The following is a 20,820-nucleotide window of genomic DNA, read 5'->3' on the forward strand; positions in this document are numbered from 1 at the left end:
AATAATTGATCAAATGATTTTTATGTAAAAATGTTTTGAAAATTTTTTTTACAGTCTCAAATGTGAATATTTGACAGTTTCCAGGTTTTTGACGATAAGATTTGTTTTTTTGACTTGGCACTTTACAGTTACTGACTTGTCTCATTGGTATTCCAGCTTTTAGATAGCTACTGTAGCAGGTATCTAATTATTTTACATAATAAAAATTAGAATGAATTCAATACATGTATTACACAAAAAGACAAACTATTGTTTACTATGGGCACTTTAATTCAGTTTGGCATTACAAGTATATATACAAGACAATGGAAAACAAATCCTTTAACAAGAATGTGTAGAAAATGAATGACTGAGCTCAGGATGTGAAATCAAAACGTGTTTAAAGACAAAACCTTTGACAAAGTCTTTCTAATGAGAGCACAGAGGATTTTACAACACACACCTGTTGAACTACACACTGCATCTTTGTTAGCAGATAGACAAATTGTTTTACTAATGCACAACTTGTTAGCCGTTCTACAGATTTTTGAACGATATGAGAGCACAATAGAAATGAATGGAGGAGATCACAGCTCCTTAACTCTGCATCTGATATTGTTGAATTGAACCCTACATTGGAGCATGAGACCTAATTAAACCCTTTCATTGAGAACTAATGCACCCTACATTTATCTGTTTGGTCAAATTCTAAGATGTTTGCAAGTAATCAGAGGAGATCATCAAGAGTCTACATACAAGTGGCTTCTGTTTGGTACCTTAACTGATCACAACACACACACACACACACACACACACACACACACACACGGACCTGATTGTGTTGCACACACACATAGCCCATTATGTTTTTGTGAAACAAACTGAACAGAAATTATCAGCATATAGTGTAAATGTATTTAAAATGACTTGTCATTTTCACATGTAGACAGAAGTATTGTTATTTACATGGTTTATCCATTTGATTTGGTGAATGAAAGATATTTATATATTGTGCACTGTAGCTTTTCGGGTGTTTATTCATAAAAATGACATGCACAGAGATGGTTAAACATGCTTGAAAGTACCCTGGTACCTACAGTAGGTAATTTTTTTTTACAGCGAATAGGCAAAATGTGAAGAGCATTTAACAGGAAGCTGCAGTTATTGGATCTATATCTATATTACTGTTATTTTTCAGGAAACTAAGGTACTTCTTCAATTTTAATCATTTAACCAAGTACAACCAGTTTAGTTTTTTAGGAACAAGTGCAATTGCATTATTTTCCAGTTTTTTGCCATGTCACAACAAATCCAAGATTTAACATATATACAACACTAAAGTTTTATTTTTAAATCAGCACAGTTAAGATGGTTATGAGTAACTCCTCACAAGCAGCCATCATAGATCATAGATCCTCTTGTTTCAGCCAACCCACAAATAATTTGCTTAGTTTTTTCTTCAGCATCAGAGGTAAAACAGGATGCCACATGTGGAGAACAGTCAAAAAGATGGCACAGTGTGATTCAAGGTGAATGAGTAAGTGGATGAGTGCAAAGTCCAGCCATCAGTACCATACTAATGTGTGTATGTGTGTTTATATACACTGCACAATTTGTGTGTTGAGGGAGAAAGGCTATTGCAGGTAGCGGTAGACTTTGAAGCAGTGGTTGCCAGAATCTGCGACTACAACGTGTCCGTCAGAGGTGAGAGCCAGTCCCTGTGGGCCGTACAGTGGGTCTGCTGATGTGTTGATGTAGGAGAGGAAAGAGCCACTGCCATCAAACACCTGGGAGAAATGAATATCCTCAGCGTTTCCTTTTTTGAATGTGCAATAAACATAATTACTTGATTTTCAACTTTCTAATTTCTTGCAAAAAGAGTCTTGGCCAGTAGAGTGCACCTTCATTGTGAAGCAAATAGATATGCTGTCACAGAACAATAGTGTTACATTTGTCCAGTATGTAATTCATGGGTAAAAGGAAGTTAAGATAGGTCTCAATTAGTTTTATTTATTCTTCTTTCTATTAGAAAACACAGTATATCCAAAGTCAAATAAAACCTTTTAGGCTATTTGGTCTGCAACGTGTAGAAATTAGCCATGAAGAAAAAAATGTGAAGCCTGCTTCTTGTATTTATTTTCTTTGGACTTGTTGAGGTGAGACTTGCTGCACTGACCTGTATCCTGCTGTTGCCCCAGTCTGCCACTATAATGTTACCATTGACGTCCACTGCCACTCCTGTCGGTGCGTTGAACTGGCCGTTGCCCTCACCGTTAGAACCAAACTTCAGCAAGAATTCTCCTTCTGTGTTGAACACCTACATTTTGAAATAAAAACTAAAGGTAAATTTAGGATGCCAGTGATATATAAACAACAACACAAGACAATAACTATTGACTGTCATGATCAGAGGCTTAGAATGGACAAAGACTAATACATGCCACCATTACATGTGTAAGACGCATCCACTGTTCTGATTCTGCTCTTACCTTCACTGAGTGATTATGGAAATCAGTCACAATGATTTCATTGTTGTTGTTGACAGCAGCAAAGTGAGGCCCTGCAGGAAAAAATAAGTCAGACATGTCAGATATGTGTTGTTTGTCAAATCCTGCTTTTAAATTACAAAATAGAATCAGTTCAATGAAACAAACTACTTATTCTAGTAGACATGCAGGTTAATGAGTAGACAAATACATTAATGAAAAAAAAGATTGAGTAGAATAGGCTGTATTAAGTTATTCATACCATGATGAGCTGCAATGCATGATGTTTTAAGGGCACTTGCAGTAATCTATGTATATATCAGTGACAAATGATGCTCTGCTTGTCAAGCTGCTGTCTTATCTGTTTATCAACAAAACACTCCAAAAGTCAAAGGATGATGGGGAAGTTTTGGTTACTGGTCAATCCACATGCGGGTGTGAGCTGGTTGGAGAAAGACTGTAGGGGGCAGTGCACATATTACCATTGAGTGTACCTGCAAACTGCTTGTCACCGTTGCCACGGTTACCGAACTTGGTGACCAGCTTGCCGTTGAGCTGAAAGATGAAGATGCAGCAGGCCTTGTTGTCGACCACGATGATGTGGCCGTTTCTGTCCACTGACACACCTTTAGGGCCCATCAGCTTCCCTGAGCCAATCTTGTTCTGCAGAGGCAAAGGAGTTTACGATTCTATTAGGCAGCACCAGGCCAGTTGTTAATCATGTACTTCATGACTGGGAAATCAGAGATACAGTAGCAGTAGTAAAGTATACTCAGAGCACTTTTATATTTATATGTTATCCAAGTTTTTAAACACAGTTGAGTGTGAGTCTCTTTGACCAGCTTGGTTTTCTTTAATGTGACTTACAGGCCTGGATTCAGCGAATGAGTCACAGGTTGCCTTGAATGGAAACTGGCAGTCACTGTTTTACTGTAATCCTAACTAGGAAAATATGACAAACTCCAGCAATAAGGCACAAAGCTACAATTATTTATGTTGACTTTAAAATCTCTACTTACTTCTGTAATTCTGGGTAATAAAATAATTGAAATAGCCCAAAGATGCACATGACCTTCTCTTAACACTCCAGTTTAGTCTGAATTACAGAGAAGGTCACAGTCATGTGTCCAGAACTGCAAACATTGGCTTTTTAGAGATAATGCAACATTTTATGCTGGTTTTGCCTGTAAAAGTCCTCTCTGTACTTCCTGTATTCTGTGTATCTTAACTCACCTTGTACTTCCCTTCACTTGAGAAGATGCTGACCCATTTGTTGTCATAGTCAGCAATGATGATGTCACCATTTGGGTGTACGGCCACACCTGTCGGCCGCTGCAGCTGACCTGGTGTCCTGCCCCGGACACCGAACCGACTTTTGAACTGACCATCATTGGAGAAAATCTGTATTACAAACATACAATCAAAAAGATGAAATCACTTAACAAATAAAACAAAAAGGAGATTTTAAATCAGTTTGATGTGCAGTACTTTTAATTTCCAATGCTGCAAAAAGTCATGCTGTATATTTCCATGAAGATGCCAAAGTGCAGAGGCAGCATTGTTCAAGGAAACTGAGCAGTAATAAGTTATAGTGCTTCACCAGTGACTTCTCACTGAGGACTGCACCTTCAGCTCAGGGAGTTATTTTTACCTGGACACACTGGTTGTTGCTGTCTGCTATCAGCACCTTTCCTAGAGAGGAAGCAGCCACTCCCTGCAGATTAGTGAACTCCCCCTTGTTTCTGCCCTTTGTACCTGGAAAACATAACATATGGAAATAAACATATAAAAGATATTAGTAGAATGCCGATTTATTTGTTTGGGTGTGCAGTGACAGTCACAGCGATATTTAAATTCATTTTTGATTGTTTTGATTTTTCCTTGATTTAATGAGAGAAAAGTCTCACTCAGATAATAACCTCTGACAATTACAGGTCATGACCTGGCTTTAAGAAGATTTCTAAGCTGATCTGATGGCAGAACCACAGCTTTCTTACCAACTCTGAAGATGAGGTCGTCCTCAATGGGGTTCTCTTTCCTCCTTCCTGTGCTGTACATACTGGCTGGCCTCTTGATGGCCTTCTGCTTGATGTGCCCACTTCCTGGAGACTTCAGTCTCTTCTTCATGCTGTCAGAAGTTGGTGACACATCTATAGACTTGGTAGCCTTTATCTTAAAGGGGCTTCCCTTGATAGGTTGGTCATACAAATGCAGCGATAAATTAAATGTCCCCTCTTTAGGGACTGTGAACAGGTACTCGTAAGTGCCGTTCTTATTGTCCAGTATCTCTCCTTCACCTTTGATGCCATCAGGTGCAGAGATTTCAGCAGTGATCATAGCATTACCCATCTTGCATAGTTCGCCATCTTTGTCCTTAGTGGTAATGGTGATGGAGGTGGGTACACCCACCACACAGTGCCGCAACCCCTCACCTGTAGCCACAGACTCAGAGGCCACTGCGTTAGTTGTTACTATAGTGCCCAGGTTGTGGATGGATTTCTTCAGTCCCTCGGTCTCCACGAGAAACTCCAGCTGGTTGTTCTCTCCAGGCTGCAGAGGAAGCTCCTGGCTGGCGAGTTCAATGAGACGCTCACTCATCTGTTTCTTCACCAGCAGCACCTCGGCCTCAGTGCCGTGGCTCAGAGCCTGCTCCGTGAAGTTACAACTGCTGTTGATGCCGTCTTGGCCCTGCAGCAGTGCATCCAGCTGGGCCTGGAGCACCTACACAAAGAAACACCAGGGGGCAGCGGGGTTACTTCATGATTAGTCCCGTGGTTCACGAATGTTTTAGGTTTGTTTTAGGTTTGTGACTCTCTTTGAAAAAACATATGTAAACTCTTGTTAGAGTTTACATATGTTTACAAGGTGTGAGCAGGTTAACCAAACTAACTGACTTTCCTTTCTTGTATTTATTTGACAATGTTTGATAAAACAGAAGAGGTATTGGTGTCACCCAGTATACAGAGGTTAGAGACAATTCTGTAAAATAAAACATTGGAGTTTATTTTCTTCTTTCCTATTCCTTTATCCATCTCACTACCCCACAGACTTATCCTCTTGAGCCATTCCAATTACCAGGTTTGGAACAACTGTATCCATCCACGCACTATCATACAAGTGTGAAGAAATCCTACAAGAGAGCAATTTTTGTGTCAAAATGAAGATCATGACATACATCGTTGATTTTCCTCATATGCAAATCAGCACAAGCCTTCGCTTACAGGCACACACAGCTGCAGGTTTACTCCAGTGGCTACGCATGAAAATAGATCCATATCTGTTAAATATGGCTATGCCACCCTGTGGTGACATGCAGAGCTCTGTCTGTGAAATTACTGTAACAATTACAGGCATAACTGCAGAAAATAATCTCAAAAAACCTTCCCTACAACGCCCTTGGCCTGTAAATGATACATAAGCAGAGATCACTGGGTCATGTAGCCACATGCAAATATTTGCATCGGACTACTGGCTTGACAAAGCAGCTTCAGATTTCTATGAAAACAAGCATTGTTCTCTTTTCATATGTCTAAAATGACTTTTTCCATGTTTCCAGCTAATTTGGCAGCACAATAATGAGGCTCATTAATGTTAACTAATTACATAAAACTATAGTAATAGTAATAGTAATACTAAAAGATCATTTAATAATACTGTGAAATTACCACATAGTCATTAAAGCACCAAGAGAGACTCACCTGTATCTGGCCATCACACTCCTCCCCTTCTCCAGCAAGAGAGGCCATTAGGCCATCTGTCTCAGAACAGAATCATATGCTCATCAAAACACCGTCTGCGTCCTCTTTCTCTTTGTGCTAATTCAAACTCTAAAACATAAGACACTTTTCTCACACGTGCTATAAGAACAGAGCTCACGCTACCAGTGTAAGAAGAGAGAGTGTGAAGAGGTAAGCTGTACTGTATCGCTCTCACTGCATGACACACCCAAATCAACTCATGTGAACATCCAGCACAATGGCTCCATCTAGCTACGCCAACAACACAGCTCAAAGTCACATATCTGACTTTCCCCTGGGCTGCAGTGTTTTGACTGCACACCAGCCAGTGAATCGTAAATCATTAGCAACCCATGTGACGCAGCTCCCTGAGGGGGAACAGCAGGCTCTTAACCAGACCGGGTGATTGGTTGAGTGGATTGGGTGGTGCACCAGCTCCCTGACCCCCCTCTCTCTGCCTGTTAATCGCTTATCAGACCAGCTGAGCCCCTGACACACAGATCAGCAAAAACAATCTGATGAGTAGCCTATAGGCTAAAATCTTTCCCCAAGTAAACTAAAACAGGGTCAGTGTTCTATGCTGATTATCCATCCTGATTTTGACCACACTTAAACACCACAGCATAGCACTGAAACTACACTCTGCATGTGTCAGCTGTGTCAGCTGAGAGCACTTTGTTTCAGACTTTGTTACTCCACCTTCTGCTTGAGGCCATAGTTGACCTCCAGCTCCATGAGCAAAACACTTTTTCGGACATTGAGGGTCTTCTGCAGCTCGTCAAACGTAGTATGGATGTCGTCCTCAATTGAGCTCTTCTGATTTGTCAGCTGCTGCAGGATCTCTGACAGCGTCTGCAGGGCTGAGTCGATCTCTGGTAACCTGGGAGCAACACAAGTGAGTGCAGGATTTTTTTCTTTTTCTCCCTCATGACATGACAGTTGTTAGTTAGGAGTAATTTGAATGCAATATTATGACAACTACATAATGTTGCTGTTGTACCTCCTCTTAACAGCATCTAGCTGGTCCTGTAATGAGGCCTTGTGTTGTTCCACTACATCTTTAAGAGGCACAGTTGGATGTTCTCCATGTTCGCCGCTTGTACACTCCTGACACATGGCCGTCTCACACGGAGGACAGTAAAACTCCATGACCTAAGGAAAAAGTCCAGATTAGACTTAAATATTTGCGTTGAGTCTTATAGTCCAAAATGCTTTAGCCATGTTGGCAGTGAGACTGTAATGATGCCAGTGTGGGTTGCTTTGCCAATTTAGCTGCAGCAGAATGATGCTGTGAAATTTTGTACAGAAATTCAGGTTTCCCAGATGCTGAATCCCAAAGACCTTTGCTGATCCCTTGGTTTGACATTCATGTCCCACGTTATGATGAATTGTAATGACTTTCTTACCTTTTCATGTACTAACACCATCAGGTCAGAATTAGTTTAATACTGTAATTGATGATGCTCCTTTCACCCTCAGCTGTACTATACGTTTATTTCTGGTTATCTTCCCTAAAAGTTTCCACATATTAGATGCTAGAAAGACTTAAGTTATATTTCATACTTTTCTTCTTGAGCATTATTAGCATACTAGCCCAGGCAGTACTTTGAGAGACAGGAGGAGTGATGAAAGTGTGTGTGTGGCTCTTACGTTGCCTCCATGGTTGGGGCAGGAGAGCAGTTGGCCTGTAGCCACAGTGGTGATGTTGTTGAGCGCAGCGGCCTCCTGGCTGCAGCTGTCCGGTGCCCGCTGCAGCACGTCCATGAGGTTAGTAATGAAGAAGTTATTCTGCAATGCCGCCACACCCTTCTCCGGCAGGATAGAGGTCTGGCGGCACACAGGGCACGACAGTGTGAGGCTGTGCGCTGGGATGTAATTGTGCAGACACCTGGAGGAGGAGCGGTGTGATTATTATAAATAAATTGGAACCTCCTGTAAAAAGTTACAACATGGTAAAGAAGAGTGATGATATACAGTAGATGTGCATTTATGGCTGTGTCTACACATACATGCGTGTTTTTTTTAACCAGAAGGCCTCTTGAGACACAATCCAATTTTTTTTTTGCTTTACATAAATGATCAGCATTCAGGAAACAAACACATTCAGCACTTTAATCTACCAATTCATTATTAGTCATTTGAAGTTTTAATGCCATCTAGTGGTTAAAACAGCACGTACAAACTGAGTTACTTACTGCACCTGTACTGTCCCAGACTGTACTGTCATTGTGAGGTTCCTAATATTCAGTTTGTCAAAAATTTGTGTGTAACGTTAACCATTATGGCAGCATTGGACATCATAGTCATTTGTGGTTTGTTTTTCTAATATTGATTCTAATATTGTATATGCATAGGGGTGGAAAAACCTTTCACACTTCAGTGTAATATAACACCATCACTAAACTGATTATTATAACCTTTAAAGTAAAGAACAGAAAACAGGTTTCATAAGTAAAATATTTAATATGATCAAGGTTGCAGAAACAAATATTTTGACTCATTAGAAACTATGCAAATAGTTTTATGTATTCCCATAATCTTTATATTTTAGTTACTGTGTAACTTACAGGTCACAAGCAGCAGATTGTGCAAATAAAACTTTGAACACGAGGCTGATAAAAGAAAAAAAAAAGGCTCAGTTTTGATCAAATCATTACATTTCATTTTTTTGCCTAAATAAAAAGCTCAGTGACCTTGTGGCTCAGTAACTCAGTGTGTGTCTATGAAGAGCCACATAAAAATATGCTTCACAAGTCTGTTATTTTAGATTGTATTAGAGTATGTGTGTACTTTAGAAAATGTTAACTCAGTGGAATGAAACATTACATCCCTAATGAGTGGTCAGAGGACTGACCACACCTCGCATTATGTTGCATACGAAATACATCAGAGTACAAGAGCTTTCAACATACACACAGCTCAGTGCAATAATGCCTTCTGGCTTCAAAAGATGAAATCTTGTATTACATTATTTATATTAAACATTTATTCAGTTTCTCTGGGTTATCTCCTAAAATCCAATTATGGCTAAACACAATGTTTCGTATGTTTATTGTGGCAGATAAGGCAAAATCAACGTACAAGATGAAAAAAAACCAAAATCATTAAAATATTTTTAACTCTAACTTCAAAACAAATTAAATACTTGACTAGTCATCACTGATATTTATGTGTGAAACAGCTGTTATGAGTTTAACAGGTCTCTGACTAAAGCAAAGGCACTAACAGGCACAGTCCACAGTTTATCTTTTGTGTCAGGAACAAAGGCCTGTGAATGGAGAGTGGCACCAATACACCAAAGTCAGTAACAGAGATGCAGCATTATTCCTTGTTGAATAAATGTCCAATTTAAGAAAAACAGTATTGACTGAAATCGTCCACCTACTGTTGTGCAGCCTGTTCTCTCAGAAAACATTCAAATTGAATTGACATTTGAATTTGAAACCCCGAAGGTCGTAGTTGCTCATTTTTCTCCACTCTTCATTTACACAATTAAACCTCTGCACTGAAATAACATGATAACTCCACTCACCTCTCACAGAAGGTGTGCAGGCAGGGCAGTACCTTGGGGTTTTCGTAGCGGTCCAGACATATGCTGCAGATCAAGAACTGCTTGTCAATCTGACGGACCACAGGACTGGGAATAGTGGAGCCTTCACCGGCCATCCTAAAATTCTGACATAGGCGTCCCTCTTCCTCTTACCTTGCACACTAGAGAGACACAAATGGTGGACAAGACAAGGACAGTGATAAGTTCATGGAAGGGAGAGGAAATCTGCAAGTTGCAAAGATAAAAAGGTCCCTTGTTCTTTCCATCCTTGCTCTGGAAGAGGAACTACAAAATGTACAGATACCAACCAGCACCTGTGGCTACAAGCTTTAACTCAAACCTATGAGTTGTAACATTAAAAAAATGTAAATATAAAAACCCCCTCAAGCAGCAGAACAATAAGATGTAAACTCTCCTTCCTAGCTGTCTGTGGAATAAACTTATTTGCATAAAATTAATTTTTCTAACCATTAAGTTGATGGGTCTAAGAGTCCAGGAACAGATACAACATCTGGGATGGTGAGAGGTCAATCTCAGGTCATCGCTTTAACATCAAATGTTTGCAAATGTGCCATTTACTGAATCTGATGATCAAAACATTCAAGTGTAATGGATTCCAGTTTTGAAACTGTATCTTTAATTTTATTTATTTTAAATATTGAGATCAAAGTTAAAATAATCTCATCACAAAACCCATCTAGTAGCTGTTCTCAGCTGATCCACTTTATTTGCCTTATTGCCGTTAAAATTCCATTGAGAACTAAGTGCTAAGTGAAAAGTAGTTTAATATAAAAAGACAGGACAATAAAAAATAAATAACCTCTGAGAAAAATAACTTTAGACCAGAATAGCCACTGAGCGGACCCTGTGGTGCCGTTAGTTAGTCATAATTAGTCAGTTAAAAAAAGCATGGCTTCCATCATACTATTTGAGATTGTTTGAGAGGAAGGCAGATGTGCCTGATCTACATTAAGCTATGTCTTATGCCTAAATGTAATTATGAAATCCAGTGTTTATGCTGTCACATCCATTCATTCAGTCATGTTGTGGCTACTGCAGCAATCTCTGGGCTCATGTTACTATATTATACTATATAGTAATACTATACTATACTATATTATTATCAGATTGGTCCTCGGCACATATTCTGAATTAAGGAATCTAAATTGGTAAATTTAAGGAGAAAAGGTACCCTAACTCTACTACATATTTGGAGAAACATCTCAATCAGCTTATGTTTTAATGTCATGTTAGTCATTTTGTTACTCTACAGCTTTATCTTGCGACCTTTTGGCAGGTCTCAGCCCTCATGTTGGGAACCACTGTAGAAGCAGTTAATGGAGCAGGGCTTGTGCATGAGTTGCAGTGGTGCTAGGGTTTGTCATAAAAAGGCACTTTAAGTGATAAATATTTGATTATAAAGTGAAAGCAAAGCACAGAACAGAATCCAGTGAGAAACCAAACACTGAAAGACTTTGCCACAACAGCTCAAACAGCATTTACACTGATTCTTGATACTCCTCATACATCTCTAACATGCTCTCCAGTTTTGTCTGAAGCATCTTTAAATGGCATGTTTTTTTTTTCTGATATTCTTGAAACATTATGTGGCAGCGACCTGAGACACAGTAAGTGTGTCAGAGCTTTTATTGTCTCTTCACATTCAAGACAGGCAGAGAAACAGGCCACCTCTGCTGCTGAGAGGAAAGCCTCAGGGACACTTCTTTCTACAGTGCATGCTCTCTTTCTATTTTCACTTAATCTCCTGCTCTCATTCTGCCCTGAAAGCAGATATAACTTGGTGGTGGATAAAATTACTGTTAAATAAAATGTTGTTATTACCAAGATCTTTTATTACGTGGCTGGTATGTAAATGTGTTTGCTGTCAGCTGCCAGTTCATAATGTGTTGAGCAGCTCAGCCCAGTTTTACAATTTATACAGAAACAGCAAGTTACTGCAAGCAGCAGAATTGTGACTTAAACTAAACAGCAACAAGCTGTTGACATAGTCTAAAACTGGATCAGTCCAGAAACTAAAACCAGATGTAAAAGCCATGTTCTTAATACACAAAAGTGTGCCCATGTATATCAATGGAAGTAAATGGTCTGCAAATGAGAGATCTGAATGACATTATACACACTGCCAGCACAGACATGCACACACATAAATCTCATCTATTGCATTGTATGTGAACAACTCACCAGCTTTACAGGCCAGATTAAGCAGATGAGCACAGCATCAAATATGGCTATAAATCCTTCTTCAGACAGCCGCAACAGGACAACAGAAGCAGCCCTGTGCTGACAGTGCACAAGGTCGCAGTGGCCACACTCCACTCTTACATAACCCGATCCACACCAGCTAAGCGGAATAATTCCTGCTTGATTGAGCTGTCATGCAATACGCGGTAGAGGGTGCACATGAAAAAAGGATGCAGTCACAAGTCACATGCAGTGACTCCACGAGAAGATAGATTAGAAGGCAAAACGACATCAGCTATTCCATATGGCTCAGTATAACCATACTATTATTGATGCAATGACTTACAGTGTTGCATCTATGGACCAGTCAACAGGCGTCATCCATTCACGTGCACAGACTGTACCACTGAAGCTCCATATGAGTAGAACAGGCAGAATCTTTCCACTAAAATCCCTCCAAACCTGCCTTTAAGTCATGTCAGCTGTGACAAGTAAAGATGCTTCCCTCCTGGTTGCAGCAATGAGCCAAACAGGAGCTGACAGGGTATGTGTGCGTGGGACAGCTCCTCCGTGTGTTTATGGGTGTGTGCACACAGACACGTGAGTAAAGTTGAGGAGGGACGATGTTACAGTTTTTACATCATCTCCTCCCCTCCCTCTCTCGCTTACGCTCTCTCAGCACTTCCTCTCCTCCCATCACTTGCACTCTTTGTTCAGTCTGTCTTATCCATTCATCTCCCTCCTACCTCACTGTCTGAAGTGAATGCTGGTTCACTGCAGTGCAGCAAGTGTGTGCAGCATCAGGAGTATGTGAGCGAGCATTGGCTGATGGCTGGTGAGCAAACACATGGGAAGTAAAAGGGACAGTAATTATGGGTCCCTTCCGTGGCCAATGGAGTTGAAGCCCAGCAGATCTTTCAATGTGCATATGTGTGTGTGTGCATGCATGTGCTGACTCACTGTACATGTAGAGTCAGAGCAAACAAACAAACAAACCTATGATAAAGCAGAAAAAAAAAAAAAAAACCGTGCCACTTTCCAGTAAAACCTGCACAGTCAGGTCTGCTAATCTTAACATTACGTCACTGTGTGGTTTGACATGGACTACAGCCTATTTTTAATGTTTACAGAGGGCAATCTTTAGTGACATAATGCGGTTTGTAGGAGTAAGAGTAGAGATGTTTCAAAAAGCTGCTATTATATCAAAATAAAAGGACCCTTACCAACGTACAAGAAATCAGTCAACATGAAGACACTGTCAGGCTACATGAACAAAGTTAAAGGGCAATTCAGTCAGATTATTGACCTAAACTATTTAATTGTTCACATCAAGTACGTATCTTGTTGAATGTCCAAACCTATCAAAAAAAAAAAAAACCCCTTTACTCTTGATAGGAACAATAGGCCTTATTATACACATAAAAGATGTCAGGGGAAAGTTTAATTTATCTGATATGCTCATGAAAGAAGGCGACATAGAAACATCATGAAGGGGGATTTCCACTCTTGTCAAATAAATATTCTGAGCATATTTGCTAAAACTTGACTAGTTTCTGATGCTGGAATGTTGATTAATTTATATCATCAAAGATCTTTCTGTCTTCTTTATCAGCAAATAACACAGTGAAATCTTAAAATCTTCTGTAGAGTTTCTACCATTTCTTCCCTAAAATAACTTCAGTTGATCTTGACAGAGCTTTTTCAGACTTTTCATGGCCTGGCAGCTCCAAAGCTGTTCCAGTGATCTCATCTCAGCCTCTGCCAAGCTCAGTGAGCCCTGAGTCAGTCAGAGAAGTGGGACACAGAACAAGAGGAGCCAGTTTAACTCTGGAAAAAAAAATACAGTGTGCTGACCAAGACACTGTGTTAGCGGAGCACCAACATGCAGACAAACAACACAAGTAAGCTTTGCCTTCCATACCCTAAAAGTGGGTGTTTTCAATATTTGACTTACTTTCAACAAATCTCATAAAAGAACAAAATCAATGCTTTAGTCTGCCTCTCCAAAGTTAAGATGCCCTTTTCTTGTCTTTGATGTTCAGCCCAGAGCCCATTGGTTCCTACTAAAGATGTTAATCTTTAAAATTATAACATAGATTTTTATTTAATGCTATAAAAGTAAAGAAATGTATTTTAACCAAACGTTTCTCAAGCTGAGTAAACTCTGCATTTGCTGGGCAGTACTTCCAGCTGCATATTACTGCATTTGTGAGTTTTTGTGACAGCAGGGTTGTGTATGTGGGATTGACTCAAGATAAATATTTCCTATGCTGGTCATAATCAAGAAACATGTCTCTCAGCAGCAGTGTCGTCTTCCAGTGAAAACCATACCTACAGTTTTTGACCAATAAATCTGATCTGCACAGGTAAAGGGGCTGTAACTGGCTTGATCTACACAGTAATGTGTGTTTGTGACATCAATTCATTGCAGCTTTGGTCTTTTTGTGGAATTTGTTGAGTTACCCTTATAAACAAAAACCATAGTTCCATAGTTCTAGTGGTGAAACATCCTCCAGGGTGATTTTAATGAGTGGTTATACAGACTGCCTTCAATTTGGTTAATGCAAACTTGCAGCCTTCCAGCCAGTTTCAGTGACAAACACACTTCTTTGTTGCTTTGTTTCAGCTCTGTTAAAGGCAGAGCCTGTCAACCTCAATGCCAGAAGACCCGAACCTGCTATCATTTCCAAACTGACTGACATTAAAATGGCTACGTCAGGAGATTTATTGGTGTAAAATTGTAAAGGTAATTTTAAAGACAGCAGCATGATCAGGGACTGCATGAAAGCCACATGAAGAAGTAAACACACTAGTAGCTCAGGGGCACAACACATAGATGCTGAGGAGTAAACATGTCACTCAACCTGTTTTAGCTGCTTCACTTTTCATACAAACATCATCATCCCTGATGCATGTAGACACTTTAAAGGGTATCAAACAGTTACTATGTCAATGACAGCACACCTGCATCCGCCAATACATCCCGATGACTTTAGCTAAAGTTAAAACCTCACTGTTGTATGCTGCCATTTTTAACCAACACATTTCCACTCACCAATCTGGAGAGGAAACTGGTTTCACGTCAGTCCTTTTGAGTATATTTTAGGTTTTGGTCTGCAAAGAGGTTGCCGTGGCTTGGATGTTACCCTGGGTTTTCCTCTGGTGTTCATCCCATCCGGCTCTTTCCAGAGCACTGACCTCAGCTGTTTTTAACATCTCCCTCTCTTTCTAACCACACCAAAAGCCCATGTCACTGTGTACAATGATGACACTGCTCAGTCAGAATGACCACTTTCAAAACGTAAACAACCAGGGTGAAGACAAACTGGTGAACATGCTCCATTAGAGTGTGAGAATCAGGTGTTTCTGTTTCAGTGCCGCTGTAGAACAGCTGGTTTGTCTTACTTCACCTGCACATTCTTGAACGTTTTATAACATTTTGTTATGTAACCATCACTAGTTTGTCAGGTCAGAAGTCCAAGAGTCCAGCACTGTGCTACACTGCCATGATGGTGTCAGAGAAGTCACAAAACACTTTGTTGCTGCTTGTTTTTCATTTACAGCCCCTTTATATGTGCACTCATGCATGTTTTAACAGTTTACACTTCTCTAGCTAGTAAAGCCTGTGTATTGCTGGTTCCATAAAGTTACAGAAATGATTGGACACAGACTTTTCTTGTCAGAGGTGAAAAGATATTTGGACTGGCTGACAAGCAGTCTAGATAAGTATAATGGTCCTCCTCCTCCTCCTCCTCCTCCTCACTTAACAAGCCAATATGAAAGTGTTTTCAATCCACTCACTTAATTCTAACAAAGAAAGCATGTTTAGAAAAAACCCACATCAGTGCATCAGTGCCAGCCAGGGACAGAGGACACGTCTATGATTACTTTGTCAGTCATTTGCATGAACCTCAGGCTAGACTGGACATGTAAACACAGTCACGTCAGCCTAACAAAACACTTAAGAACCTGACAATTTACACTGGCTGCAGAATCACATCATCCCATTCATCACCGCCTACTTCATGCTAATGACTTGCAGGTAAAAAAGTCATAAATTGCTACCCACTTAGCCACCAGGCAATAACTCAAACATGTTCATTATGCTATAATCACTATAATCAGAAGACGATAACATAGAGTGAATATCACAGTACACTGAATGTTGACTATATGGGTTATAAAACACACTGTTATTATTATTGTAACTGATGTTTATGTGTGAGTTGGCAGTTTGCTTTTAGTGCTTATTGTATCTTAAATGCTTTTAGCACCTAAAGTCAGGTGGTTGGCCTATAAGGCTCACGTTCATGCTGACCCTGGTGATTGTGTCATTTCATCAACGCTGCAACAGACAGCTGAAGAATGTAGTTAGCTTCAGATTTTTCCCAGAGCTAAAATAAATACAGCCACACCGTTACTTAACCCTACCAGCTTTCAGGAATCAGGGGTTTTGCATGTTTTTAATGCTTGAGAGGGTGACATAGGCCCCACCCATGAATTGTGAGAACACTCATGCTAATCTAAAACATCCACCGGGGACAGGATGATGAGAGATTGTAGCGACAGAGTACGCCTTCAGCCTGAACATCCCCTCATCCAACTCCACATCCATCATCCCCCTCTGAGGGTGGATGTGTCCTGAAACCTCCAACGGCATCTTTCCAAGCCACCGATACATTTTTAAATAATGCTGTAGTAATTTCAGGATTACAATTTGAGGGATTTGTTCAGACAGTTTGAATCCACTAAAGTTGAGAAACTACAAAACATTTTCATTTTTTCAGACTATTCTTGTTGAATAAATGAATTTGCCAGCGTTGTTTGTCTTATCATGTTTACATGCCTCGGAGCAAAAGGCTGCACTCTGAGTGAATAAGGAAACCTCATGTGAGTGAGTGTGTCACTCAGCTATATATCTGCCAAACATGTATCTGGCGACACAAGATAAGACAATGCTACGTCTCAGTTTGTGTTGGTACTGACGTCAAATTAAGGCCTACAGATGTGCTAGCATAAGGACATTGGGAACTGTCCATGCTGCACATCTGTCAGCCAGAATTCAGCGAAGCTAAGACATTATGACTCACTGTGCAGACAAAAGACACTTGTCTGTTTTTGTTTTACTTGATTTGTACTATTATATTATAAGGTAAGACTTAATGCACCTTTAGGGGTTAAATGTCTTTTGTTAAACAGAAACTGCCTAACATTTTAGGAAATGTTCCTTTTTGCTTTCGGGCACATTGAAGATTAAGATGAATCTCATGTCTGTAAGGTAAAAATGAAGTTAGGCAGGACACAGGGGAAACAATAAGCCTGGCTCTGTAAAGTGGTAACAAAATGTTTCTATCAACATGCCTAAAACTCCCAAATTAACATGTTTATCTCATTGATTAAGGGTGTAGAAGTGCTATTTTACTTCCAATAACTAGGCAAAATAGTTTTTACACTCATTCGCTTTTGTATGAACTAACCAAGTGAGATGTGATGTGTTAATTAGTGAGCTTTATGTGTGCCGGTAGACAGATACTGTTATCATTTCAAGTCTTGCTGCTAATCTAATTGGCTTCACATTTACCATATAGATATGAGTGTGGTAACATCATCAGACAGCAGAAAGCTAATATGCACATATGCTGATATACAGCCCACTTTGTATTTTGCATTATTCTCTCTGGACATCATCCTGTAGCTTCTCGATTATAATAATTACAAGACTTACAGAAACTTTAGATTGTAATAAATTCAAATTACAATAAATTGTAATAAGAGGTTGTTTAGCTGAGAAGAAGATGCTGCATGTTGTACAGATTTAAAGCCCTTGGAGACAAACTTCGAGCCAGCTTAGTAAACTTGTTAAAGCACACACATGAACATGCTGTACCACCTGCACCTGCTTCTGTAGACAGATGAAATGTATCCAGTGAGCATGAAAAAACAGGAAAGGGAAATGACAGTCGAGTAAATACTTTCTTCTCAAGCATGCAGCTGCACAGAAATACCCATAAAGCACATTTCCAGAAAGTAAACACAATGTATTTCACTATGTGAACACCTGAGACTGCATGAACTGCAGGGAACCTGTATTTCTTGTATCCATTTAGAAACCATCCAGGCCAATAATCTGGAATTAAGGAAGCATATACTAATAATAACCTTTACCTGAAACTAAGCGGACTGACACACACAGTTTTGTGTGTAAGGACGCTCTCAAAGCAGTGGTATAGTTGCTCCTTTCTTTAATCACAAATATTTTTATTTCTCTTCCTTCTTGCTTTTTTCACCTATTACTCATTGTTTCCGACCGTCATCTCCATTTTCAAACCCAAATATCCCACTTACTTCAACTCCATGCTTGCTCTCCTGTCCTCTCTCTTCTCTGGGGAAAACAACGCTGTTCTCAGTCACTTAATCCTTCTCATCTCTGATATAGTGTAGAGTGTGCAGTGGGCAGAGAGGGGAATGCATGAGAGAGGCCTGAGCTGCTGTTACAATACAAACAGACTGACAGGGAGCCACTGGGTGAGCGGAGATGAAGGGGGAGGGTCTGTCTGCCCTGTAGAGGGAAATAATGGACCAATCAGAGGGCACAGAAATGCTGGGGAAGGATGGGCTTAAAGCTTTTGCTGCTCTTTAACCTCGGTGAGAGGAAGAGTGCTGGTTTGGTTTGATGAGCATGGAGGAGTACTCTGTCTTTCTATTGCATGCTTGTTTTCACTTCAATGTAAAAAAGAGATCAAGTTCCAGTTATATCATGACAGCTCAAAATGGAGAACAGTAGTTATATACCAGCTACACATGAATGTTACTACCTGCCCCCTTTACACAGAGGGGATGTAGTCAAACTGGTAAACAAGACAGAGATGACGCAACAGAACCAAAGACTGTAACTCAGGTGAGACAAGAGGAGGAGAACTAGTTCATCGATGACAACACCATGATGAATTGCGAAAATACAAAACTGAAATACAAAACTAATCGGTTACTGCTTCACTTTTTAATAAACACAACATGATTGTTTTCAATTAGCCTTCCAATGACATGACACTGTGGTAAAAAAATGAAAATAAAACTATGACTCAGGCCAAAAATGCAATGTCAGCTGGCAAAGCTCTCAACTCAGTTCTGTCAACATATCAAAGTACAGTATTTTGTGTGTGTGTGTACTGTGTTTATATGATTTATACTACCCATCCATCCATTATCTATACCCGCTTTTTCCTGAATCAGGGTCACGGGGATCTGCTGGAGCCTATCCCAGCTCTCTCTCGGGTGGAAGGCAGGGGTACACCCTGGACAGGTCTGATTTATACTGTGTTTACATATTTATATGCTATCTTTTCAGGCTGTACACACACTTAAACACGCACACCCACACACACACCCACACACACACACACGCACACACACACGCACACACAGCCCAGACGTGTGCCCTTAGAGAATTTCCCATTTCTTGAAAGCTTTAATCTTATTGACAGACCACAAACAATGTTTGTAGTAATTAACAAAATGCATCTGTTTTCCCCTGGTACATACAGTCCCACTTAACTGGATTACATACTGCATAGAAAATGACTATATGGAAACAGGAGCACTATGATTTGATTCATTTCAATCGTAGCTTTATGTGACTATAAAACCATGTAAAGGGAAACGAGGTGAATACAGCTCTTAAAGATTCTGAATTTGAATCTAAAACTACAGGTTTTCCAATCCAATCCTATCCCATTAACCTTTAATATGATTTATTACAGGTCTGGCTTCTGTCCCAGATTTCTATTAACAACAAATTAATCACAACAGTTTCGATAACTGTAGCCATCAAGTGGGAAAACATTTGTTGGTTCCATCTAGTAAAATGTGACAATTTCCTACTGTTCATTGGACAAAATACAGTTAAATTAACCAAATCATTTTGAAGGTCCCTGCTCTGAAATGCCCGTTACTATTGTTTCTCAGTAAAAGTTTTTTGCCCCTTCACACACAGACACACTGTGACGTCTCTAAGTCTTTTACATCCTTTACTAAGTCACTAAGCTGGCTGATGTCCAATGCTAATCAATTAGCCTTAACCCAACAGACGGTGCTGTGGTCAAGGCCCTGCAGAGCTCATTGATTCTGGCTCCATAAAAACAAGGATCCCTCAGGGCCCTTCAGTCACTGTAGCACAACATCAATAGGACCACCAGTCAACATGCAATGGAAAAACATGCTCACACTTATCCAGATAATCAAATGATGATGGTCAACCTATGTGTAACTACACCCACTGTACATATGAGGTTCAGAGCACTGAATCCTCTTAGTGGCTATTTTATTTCTTGATTAACATGAGGGTCCTCCCTCAGTTATCACTGCAGCACAGACAGTTACTGCAGTGGTGGGAGAGTTATGCAGCCTGTACTGCATCATTCTCTACTTCATCTCCAGGAATCACTGCATTCACACACATCTAATGTCACAGAGACGTAAATAACAGCCGCCATAGAAAAATCTGACCTCAAAGGAAGAGACTCACACAGAGTGAGGACGAGAGAGCGCGACAGGAGACGACAGAAAGAGGAGACAAATGTAAGGAGACTTAGACGTTTAGTTCATCTGTGAAGGGGAACAGAGCCATCTAAGGGCATAAGTGTGGCTCAGTGCTGCTGAAACAATGTTATTTAAAGACAAAACATGAGTAATCGTCTAGTCTCAAAAGGTCAAAGTGAACGGCAAAGTAATGCCAGGAATTATATGCTGTAACTACTTTGCTGACCAGGTGTACAGTCATACACAGTCATTCATAGAATAAAGCTGAGCGAGACACACATGTTGGTACCAATTTTAAATTGTCAGTGTAGGCACAAGTGCCACACAT

The 20,820-nt window shown here is 40.1% G+C and overlaps 1 protein-coding gene across 4 annotated transcripts; it reads right to left on the minus strand.

Moving 5' to 3' along the window:
- Nucleotides 1–247: 247 nt before the first annotated feature.
- trim2a (tripartite motif containing 2a) lies at nt 248–18,475 on the minus strand. Of its 4 annotated transcripts, none has more exons than XM_026302496.2 (12): nt 18,300–18,475; nt 9,735–9,913; nt 7,853–8,090; nt 7,203–7,354; nt 6,902–7,082; nt 4,463–5,186; nt 4,117–4,220; nt 3,699–3,866; nt 2,948–3,128; nt 2,469–2,539; nt 2,156–2,296; nt 248–1,766 (listed from the first exon to the last, which is right to left on the minus strand). In XM_026302496.2, the coding sequence occupies exons 2-12, from the start codon at nt 9,866–9,868 to the stop codon at nt 1,614–1,616; spliced, it is 2,247 nt and encodes a 748-aa protein (XP_026158281.1). In that variant the 5' UTR covers nt 9,869–9,913; nt 18,300–18,475; the 3' UTR covers nt 248–1,613. The 4 variants fall into 4 exon arrangements, with proteins under 4 accessions (XP_026158281.1, XP_026158285.1, XP_026158284.1 ...); XM_026302500.2 differs by having other exon boundaries at nt 2,960–3,128; nt 18,300–18,474; XM_026302499.1 differs by lacking the exon at nt 18,300–18,475 and adding an exon at nt 12,301–12,922.
- Nucleotides 18,476–20,820: the final 2,345 nt, after the last annotated feature.

Source organism: Mastacembelus armatus, chromosome 1, assembly GCF_900324485.2.
Source record: "Mastacembelus armatus chromosome 1, fMasArm1.2, whole genome shotgun sequence".
Lineage (NCBI taxonomy): Eukaryota > Metazoa > Chordata > Actinopteri > Synbranchiformes > Mastacembelidae > Mastacembelus > Mastacembelus armatus.

Bases quoted from the DNA above. Each gene is read 5' to 3' on its own strand.
- trim2a (XM_026302496.2), bottom strand. From the start codon at position 9,868: ATGGCCGGTGAAGGCTCCACTATTCCCAGTCCTGTGGTCCGTCAGATT. The intron at 7,355-7,852 runs GTAAGAGCCACA...CTTTTTCCTTAG, and splicing joins GCCCCAACCATGGAGGCAAC to GTCATGGAGTTTTACTGTCC. The intron at 5,187-6,901 runs GTGGAGTAACAA...TTCTTTGTGTAG, and splicing joins ACTATGGCCTCAAGCAGAAG to GTGCTCCAGGCCCAGCTGGA.